The sequence below is a fragment of the Alligator sinensis genome, unplaced genomic scaffold, assembly GCF_000455745.1.
Source record: "Alligator sinensis unplaced genomic scaffold, ASM45574v1 scaffold592_1, whole genome shotgun sequence".
Classification (NCBI taxonomy): Eukaryota; Metazoa; Chordata; order Crocodylia; family Alligatoridae; genus Alligator; species Alligator sinensis.
In genome coordinates, this window is record NW_005842214.1 from 335421 (window position 1) to 345040 (window position 9620).

General features: G+C 45.8%; 1 protein-coding gene across 1 annotated transcript in view; it reads left to right on the plus strand.

The window, feature by feature from the left end:
* Positions 1 to 7718, plus strand: part of LRP4 (LDL receptor related protein 4) — a 67160-nt gene extending 59442 nt beyond the window's left edge. Inside the window, exon 38 of the mRNA XM_025207911.1 lies at positions 1258 to 7718. Within this exon, the coding sequence (XP_025063696.1) occupies positions 1258 to 1593 (336 nt within the window). The 3' untranslated portion in view covers positions 1594 to 7718. The remainder of the gene's footprint in view (positions 1 to 1257) is intronic.
* The last annotated feature ends 1902 nt before the right edge of the window (positions 7719 to 9620 follow it).

Consider the following 9620-nt stretch of genomic DNA (forward strand, 5'->3'; position numbering starts at 1 on the left):
CCTTCTCATCTTCCCTCTTCTGATTTCTGCCTGCATCCTTGTGCCAGGTATCACTGCTTGGTGTGCATCTCCCATATCTTTCACTCCTGCACTACTGAGTGGTTCTAACACTGTCCTGTACTAATTGCTGTTTGGCTGGCTTTTCTCACTGTCCTTTGTTCATCTCCTTAAACAAGCTTAGCCTGCCTTCCGGTGCCGGGGAAGCAGAGATCCCTTGTCATGGCTCAGGGTCTGCTGTGTATGATGCTTAAAGAAAATAGCTTTCTCTGGGAGTGTTTATAATTTTCACAGACAAGGCCTGTTAGATCCTTCAGTCCCTTTCCCACCACAGGACAGTTAAAGAGAGGACAAACCATTAGTAGTTTCATTTTAAATGTCTCATGTTGTAGATTTCCCCTCCTATCTGCTCAGATTCAGCCTTGTAAAACTTGCTGTTAGGATAATTTCTCTGAGAACATAATTATTTCCTGTTTTTCATCTCTGTCCCATTGCTCCTAGATCTACCTGCATATGTCCCTCATAATTCTCTCTCTGGAGTTTTGTCTATTGAATGTTCCTATGCCCACTTAGTTATCACTGAGATAAGTTAGATCAATTTTACTCCAGTCTCTGCTCATGCTCCCTATTTGCCTCTGGTCATTTCTGTTGATTCGTTGCAGGGTTCTTCCAGTATTTCACAAATACTGTGGAACTCAGACCCAGACACAGTATCTCAGATGGCCAGTCTTATGAGGAATAAAAAGAGCAACTCAGATGTCAGTATATGACTGCTCTGGGATGTAAGGCATTTGTATTTGCATCAGCCTTTTTGGAGAAGTGTCTCACTGTAAAATCATACCCGAGTCCCTGCCATTCAGTCTCTCTCTCCAGCTGCTTCTGCTTCCCTTTGTTTTTCTGTCCTGTTTGGGCTCCAGTATAAGATTTTTATTGGCCCCAAAATGGCATTGCTTGCATTATGCAATCGAATCATAAGAACCACCTTTTTCCCATTGTCTGTCCTCAGATTGAAGGAGCCTGAAGTTTGAGATAGGAACTCCTCTGAGGAGGGTAAGGGTCTGTTGGGCAGAGTATGGTGAGGGGAAGCGTAGAGTGGACTCTACTAGTGCCTTCATTGCAAGAGCCAGTTACCCTTTGCATTGAAGTTCAGCCCTTTTGCTTGCTTTGCTGCCTGCCTTCATTGCAGCCTGTTTTGTTCTTTGGCAAGGGGTAACCAGTTCTCTGCAGGCATCTTTCATTCTGTGATCTCCCTTTCCACAGGCTAGTCCTGATCACAGCTACACCAAGGAGAAGATCAAGATCGTGGAAGGTATATGCCTCCTGTCCAGTGACGATTCTGAGTGGGACGACCTCAAGCAGATACGGAGCTCCCGGGGAGGAATTCTCCGGGACCATGTCTGCATGAAGACAGACACGGTTTCTATCCAGGCCAGTTCTGGCTCACTGGATGATACCGAAACTGAGCAGTTGCTACAGGAGGAGCAGTCTGAGTGCAGCAGTGTCAACACTGCAGCAGCCACTCCTGAGCGGCGCGGCTCACTCCCAGACACAGGCTGGAAACACCAACGCAAGCCCTCCACGGAGAGCGAGGTCTAAAGCACATTCTACCTTCAGGATGCTCATACCCTCTCCAGCCTCTGCTCTGCATGAATGAGACAGGACTCTGCCTGCCATGCAGGAGGAGCCCAGAGGCTAGCCTCCCAGTTTCACGGAGCCTAGAGACTGTAGTTACCATTTGGCAAGAAGCCTGGGCCAGACTGTGTTCTTGTGGCTGGGGGGGATGGACCCTGAGACCTTTTTGGCTCATTCTCACTGTTTGTGGTTTATTTATATGTTCCTTTTTCCTGAAAGCTGCCATGTTAACTTCTGCAGTGACTCTCTGGGCTATGTCTGGCTCAGATTCTGTTCCCTGTGGCAACCTGAGAGTCCTGCACTGTCCAGCTCATAATTCATGCCCCTAAGAGAGCAGAGCTACTCTACTGCTAGCTCCTGATCATACTTAATGTATATTATTGCCCCTTAGTCAGGTGTGAGCAGCACCAGTTGAGTGTTGTGCTATGCTCGCTCTTCCTTGATTAATGGGTTATGTCAGGTGGAGGGTGGGCTTCATGGCTGAAGGATGTAGTGAAAGGTGATTTATATGGAGATAAAGAGAGCAGTCACAGCTGCCATGTTGCACACGATTAGAGTGTCACTATTGTCTTCTGAATACAGAAGTCTCAATCCTGGCCCAATCAGCAGAAATGAAATTATGGACTTCTGCAGTGGTTTTTATGTTCATTTGGAGGTGTGATGAATCCTGGGACTGGAGCATTGGGACTGTTGCTGGCAATGGACGCTGCTCCTGTTCACCTCACCACAGGCACCTGTCCACTGTGGTTCTACTCTGGAAAATGGCTCCATGCACATAGCACCTTCACAACTGCTGCCCATGCATACTGGAGTTGGCTACCACATATGTGGACAGAGATTTAATTGTTCTTTCACTAGCCCTGTAGAGATAAGGAAAGTTCATCTCAGAGCTTGGGAGAAAGAACTAGCTTCTTTTCCTCTTCCTGCATTATCAGCAAAAACAGTTGCCAGGTTCCAGAAAGAAGACTAGCCACTTATACCTCTGGATGGCCAGTGGGCTGCCTAGGTGCGGCTGAGGTCCTGTTTCAGCCTCTACAACCTTTTCTAACTGGTGATGTAGGAAATGGGACATTCCCAGACTGATGCACTAGGGGCCTGCAGTGCTGACACACAGGAAAACTAACTCTCTTACTAAAACTGATCCAATTTGACCTGGGGTCATGGAGCTATAGGCACCATTGTAAAATACTGGTTTATCAAGTTGACCTGCATTTGTAAGTTAGTAGCAAACAAACCTCTGCAGGGGGAACTGTGTTCTTCCTATCAGCTGTGGGAGGGCCCAGTTGAATTCTGGGCTCTGTAAAGCCTTTCCCCTGTGTTAGGCTCCCATCAACACAGTGCATGATTGCTTTCCTGCCAGATCCTTCATAGCTGCAGGGGAGCTGGTGTTTGGCCTTACACTCTGTATGATATGCCAGACATGGTATGAGTAATAAGCACCTGTATGGAAGTAAGGCTTTATGGAAACCCACAGACAAACCACCTTTGAATTAGTCTCAGTTTTGGGGAGGGGTCAAGGAAGGCAAGGGATAGAAAACTATCAATGCCATTATTTGAGCTTCCAGAAAGCATCCCTGGTAATTTGGAGCTTTGACCTGCTCTGGAACCATTGCCCCTTGACCCACCACTCTGTAACCCTATATAGAGAACAAAGAGGGAGAAAAAAACTCACGAAATGGAGGTTAGTCCCTTCCTTTTCTTCACGTTTATGGATGTTGTTACTGAAGGTAGAACATTAAATCCCAGGCCAGTTGTTTGGAAGCAAAACCATCCAAGGAAGGAGATCCTTGAAATACCTGTGAAGGATCCCTACTTGGGACTTCTGTCACATCCCATGCATGACATGAGGAGGATGCGGGGGAGCTATGTAGAATGGGGATTTGGATGGGTTGTATATTCCAAGCAGTATTTTTCCAGCTAGTGAACAAAGTCAGTCCCTGTTCTAGCCCATGCTCACTTTGCAGAAGCTCTGTCCACTGGAAAATGTGACCATTACCAGCTGATGGGCAATAGTAGGTAAATTGAGGGATGGTTCTGCAGCTAGGAGAAGGTTTCAACTTACACTACCCAAGCCAAGGCTGAGATTCCAGGTATAGCTAGTGCACAGTCCTGTGGGAAGTGGGCTTAGAGTTAAGACTTTGGAATTTCCTTAAGTTAATGTGTAACTTTTTCCTGCTCCCAGAGGGAGAAATTATTTTTAATTGAATTTTAATTTAAATCTAATTATTTGGCTCCAGGCTGGAAATTGTTGTTCCAGGTGCCACTTGTGCTTTGTGTAGTATCAGCTGCTGAGGCCCTGCTGGATAGAGGCCTGGACTCAATGGGGAGTAAGAGGCAGAGCAGCAGGGATCAAAGCAGGACACAGCTCACTGACATAGACTTGGGCTGTCTAGGCTACTTCTGGAAGATCAAAGAGTTCAGGTGCAGGAGGGGAAGAGTCCAGTTGCGGGGGAGCCTATGTGCAGGAGCTAGAGAAGGTGGCTGCAGTAGCAGCAGCAGGAGTGGGTATGAGTGTGTGGAAGAAGACTCAGACATTCTGGGGCACATTCCTACTGTTCTGACAGGCTGTGTTACTGTGTTACTCTGCACTGCATATTAAAACTCCAGGTACTGAGGGAAGGATTGGATATATGTACCCAGTCCTCTCACTGAAGACTCAAAGGTATGTCTACATGGCACAATGAAGTGTTGTACAGCAATACCTGAGATAGCTCTGAACTAGTAGGACTCAGACTGAATAGAGCACCATTCTAATACAGCTATGCTGGTTTCAGTACCTGAGAGTACGGATGCACTTAACAATTGAAATATTTCAGTTGCTGCATCTTGCTGCAGCCTGTCTAGCACCTCTTGGCTGCCGCTAGAGGAGGCTGCAGTATTGAAATGTCCCAGCCAGGTACATTTGACTTGGAAACATTTTGGTGCTTATGACACCCCATGTTACTTCATGTAGAGCCAGGTTGGGTATTTCTACAATGCACAGCGCTGTGCCTTTAAAATATTTCAAAGGGCCCCTAAACAGCATATAAGCCCTTTACAATGTCCTAAATGTGGCTGAAACCTTCCAGAATAATACCTCTTTACGTGAAATACTATTTTGGAATATTTCCCTTTTCAGTTGTGTGTGCCTGCTGTGAGCGCATGAGGTCTTGCCTGGGGCTGGAGTCAGAGTTGGGCTTAAACCCTGCACTCCCTGCCAGACCACAGGGGCCATTACTAGAATCTAGTCCTCCACCCCCAATCTCCTGGACCTTTCTACTCAGAGGGGGAGAGGAGAGGGAGGATTTGGGACCCCTCCCCCTTACCCCTCTCTACTTGTCTTCCCCCTCCTTTTTCTCTCTGTGTGAGGGGAGAGGGAAGAGGAGTGAACTGAGAGCAGAGACAAAGGGTGCTGCAGCCTGTCTAGCTAGCACCTCTTGGTTGCCACTAGAGGAGGCTGCAGTATTGAAATGCCCCAGTCAGAGCAGTGCAAGGGTATACATATGCCCACTGGCTGAAACATTTCCTTTTTGAAGTGTTATCAGATATATTTCACTTGGAAATGTTTCAGTGGCTATGACTGTCTACACCATGTTACTTCATGTAGAGCCAGGTTGGGTATTTCTACACTGTGCAGCATTGTGCTGCATAGACATGCCATCAGTGAACCTGTGTAAAGAAAAACTGCTTGAGTTACCAGTACAGAATGAAAGGGGAAGGCCCAGGGACATAGATAAGATTTTTGTAGAGGCAGGCCCCCTGCATGTAGGAGCTGTTGTGTGGAGGCAGCTGCTATACCACAGAGAAGCATGTCCTGTAGGGGAGGTATTAAACAGTTTTTGAACAAAGGGGAACCCAGAGCAGTTGCCCTTCCTGGTATCTATACCCCAGGAAAACTCTTTCCAGCAGCTAGCAGTGCTTAAACTCCACCTGACATATCTATTTGTCCTCTGTGGAAGGCACCTTGCACATTCCAGCCCCAAGACCATTCAAGTATGTTCTCCCTTCCCTTCCAACTCCTGTAGAGATTGTGGGACTGCTACACTGGGGAGATGGGGCATGAAATGTACTGCAGCCTCTGTTCCACTAGTGAGATGAGCAAAAGTGTTATTCCCTGATGTGGGCAAACAGCCCTTGTGAGATGCTGCTGGGGGTACATCACACTTCCCCGTGCTGGGGAGGAGAAGGCCCTCATTGCACTTTTGTTGTATGGAATGTAGAAAGGCCACAGCTGGGGGATGATCTCTTCAGCACTGATTTACTGTGTAAAAAGCAAACCTCTCTCCTGTCTGTCCTGAGCTAATGGCAGTGATTCCCCTGCATTCCTGTGTAATGGTTTTAACGTTACTCACTGGAGACATTGGACTTTCTGGAGTTATTTAACCACTATGTTCAGTATTTTAGGGGTTGATGATAATTTAATATAAATTTAGCTTTTCTTAATCACTCTGCCTGGTGTTGGGTTGTGAGTCATGTATGCTACCCACATTCTTTGAAGGAACAGCCTTGGTCCTTGCTTGCATGCTTAATAAGCATTTTGGATGGGTGGAATCTGCTGACCATCAAACTGACTATAACATGACTTACTTCCACCAGTTGAAGCTTGAACTGGGGCCCAGTGTCAAAAAAGATCCGAGTACAGCTTTAAATGCAGCAAACTCACTGCCTTCTCCCTTCACTACTAGGTTAGCATGGCAGTAAAAGCAAGAGTAGCCTAATTCTGCAGGACATGGTGACAAAATTGGTGTAAACCCTGCCTTTTCCTAATGGAAAGGGGTAGTCCTGAGGAGATCAGAGTGGGGATGAAGAGGAGCAGAAGCTATATTCCTTTCCTGAGTTCTTTGTCCATTGTTTTTCTGGCACTTTTAAATAGCTCTAAATAACTACTATGAATCTTTTAAATTGGGCAAAATAAGATGGGTAATGGATGAAATGTCTAATCATGGCACTGCAAATACAAGGCAGGATTGCTGCTACCAGTGACTCTTTCTAGATTCTTCCTTATGAAGGTCTAAAATCTCTTTACAGAGGTTAATGAACTTTGCATCAGACCTGCTGTGGAAGTGGAGGATGTTACCACTATCCCTGCAGGAAGTAATTGCTCTCTGCTTATGAAGTAAGCCATGCAGAGAATAGAAGCAAGATGTTCTGACAGCTGGTTCCTCACTATAAACATTGACTTTTGAATATACTGGGGGGAGAAAGGCAGTGCTGAATAATTGAAACATACTGCCGTTTCTTTTCATGATGATAGTTAACAACCTGTCTTAAAATCTAACCCCATTTTCCCATAATTGTAATTTTCCAAGAGCATCTATGTTTGTGACTGAAGTCCTTCACTTTAGACTCTGCCCTGAGATTACTTTTCCCTTAATCCCTTCAGCTGTTGAAAGTGAGCAGGGTGAAAAGGACACCTGTGTTGTGCCTGCATGACAGATTTTCTACACCAAATTAGTTCCAGCCTACACCAGTAAGGCTTTTTAGGTGTGTACATATGTTCTGTTGTTTTACTGGGGAGGTTCCAGAGCTGCATATGTACATATCACACCTAATGCATATTCAACTACATCAGGAGGAAGAGCTGAGTTCTCTTTTCTTGTGTGTACATTTCTGTGTTGCTAGTACCAAACAAATGGAATTTAACTGTAAACTAACCAAATATTATATTGTCTTTGAACAATAAGAAACCATAATATGAAAAGCTCACATAATGCTAGCTCATCCTCCTGCGTAGCATGCCGTTTTATAGTATTTAGCAGTCCTAATTACTAAATGATACACTACCACAATACACCTGTTGATGTCTGTAGCAGAACCTAAATTCACCACTATTTAGCTTTAGTGAAAGCATCGTTGCCAGAGTGAAATTTGGCCATGTACATTTACTGGAGAAATTAAGTTTAAGCAGGATACACATAATGGTTAAAATCCTACTCTAAATACATTCTAGATTTTTGTGTTTAATACAGTTTTTTTAAATGAGTAGTTTTCTAGACTTCTATTCTAGACAAGATTCATACTATGCTTTCAATCAGGGATTCTCAAACAAGCTGTTAGGGTACCCTGGGGTGGCACTGGATGTAAGGAGATAAGTGTGGGCTCAGTCTATTCTCTACCTGGTTGCTGCCCACCTCCCAATGACCAGCCTCTCTGCAGTGAGGTTAGCACTGTAATAAATTAGTTTTTGCAATAGAGTGTTGCTCAATTCACAAAAGCTAGGAGTCTATAAAAAGGTAGAAAACCAATGCTTTAAATGCTTGGATACCACAAGTGCAGAGTAAACAGCTAAATCTGTTGATTCTGCCATGTAAAATTTATAGAAAACTTGTCGCTGATATCTCAGCCCTGGAAAGTAAATACAGAAGTCTTAATCCTGGCACAATCAGCAAAACCAAGTCACATTCTGGTAAGAAAGTGAATTCAAAAGACCAGATTTTTGCTTTTATTTGCACCTGCACCAAAGTTATGGAATCGTTTTTTAGGTCCAGTGTCTTGATGAAGTTGGTATGGAAGTTCCATCTCTGGCAGGTGAGTCTTCCTCATGTGACTGATTCATTTTAATAGTTTGACCGAGTCCTCCTCCTCCCTGTCTACCAAGCCCGCAGGCCACTGGGAGCACCTGGCGAATTTCACACCACCCAAATTGAGCAAGTCAGCAAACTGCTGGCAGCTGTACTTGCATAAGACTTGTAAGAGTGGTTTACATGGGCGAGTCTCAACCAAGGTGAAGTCAGGGTAGATCTGACCAAGACAGACTGTGAACACAGTATTTCCTGGGCTGGAGCTCAGGTCATCAGATGCTCTCTTCATACTCTGCTTTCAGCATATCCTTTCCCAGCATCTGATGAAGTGAGCAGAAGCTCAGAAAGCTTGTACTTTCTCTGTGCATCATATGTCCAGGCGTGGATCAGGGGGAGGTGCACTAGTGCACTTGCATCCACCCACCAATCCTGCTCCACCACTTTAAACCAACTGCCTGGCAGTAGCAGCAGCAGCAAATCTAGTCAGACAGTGCTGAGGTAGCTACTTGACTTCCTGTCTCATTCTAATACACCTGATTCCTTCTCAACTCTTTATTCCAGTTGTCAATGACCTTCTTCCTTTTAATGGTTGTGATGTTCCTCCCATCAATCTAGCCTTTGTTTTGCAACTCTGCTGTGTGTTAGGAGCTTCATTCCCACAGCAGCCAATTCATAGCCCTGCAGATTGTTTTTTTAACTCATTCCAATGAAGTTATATTTGGTTTTACTTCAATCCTAAACTGAATAATCCAGCTCTGGCCCCCTATCTTGTAAAGGAACCTTCCTATTTTTATCTAGAGAAAAATGTGTTATATTTTATGTGCTGATGCCCTTCAGTCTGTACCCTCCCTTTCAAAATCCTAGATCTGCCTATGCTTATATCTAGATGTATTGCTACCCACCAAACCTTGTGTGCACATACTCCCACCTGGTTCATCTAAGAGGGCCCCTGTCACACAGTCAAACTAAAGCTGGATAGAACCCAGGTATAAAATTACTGCATGTTTTCAAGCACTAACTTTGGAGCTGGTTGTATATGCTCATGAAGTGATCATCCCTTTGCAAGCAGGGCTGGCCTACACTTACTGTATAATTCACCATTGTGTGATATAAGTAACATGTGGCAGCAGCCTAAGGCAGCCCAGTGCCCCTCTGAGGCAAGGGCTGGTTCTGGCCACGCCACTCTCCCTGGAGGCTGGCAAGTTGGAGGCCCGCACGCTAGGCTCAGCTAGGCCGGGCCTAACATCCTCTACTGTCTCGAGCCTGAGGCCTCCTGCAGCTGCCCCTTTAAGAGCACAGCTCCGTGCGTGGCACAAGCCGCGTTCAAACCGCCCAATGAGGCGGTGGGGGCGGGGCCGGCGGCGGCCAATGAACGCTCAGGACACTGCGAGGTGCGGGTAGGGTAGTGATTTCAAACCCTGTTGCTGAGGAGGCTCTCGGCTGCCCGCGCCCGACCCCGCCCGGCCCAGGGGGGCGCCGCTAACCCCCCCT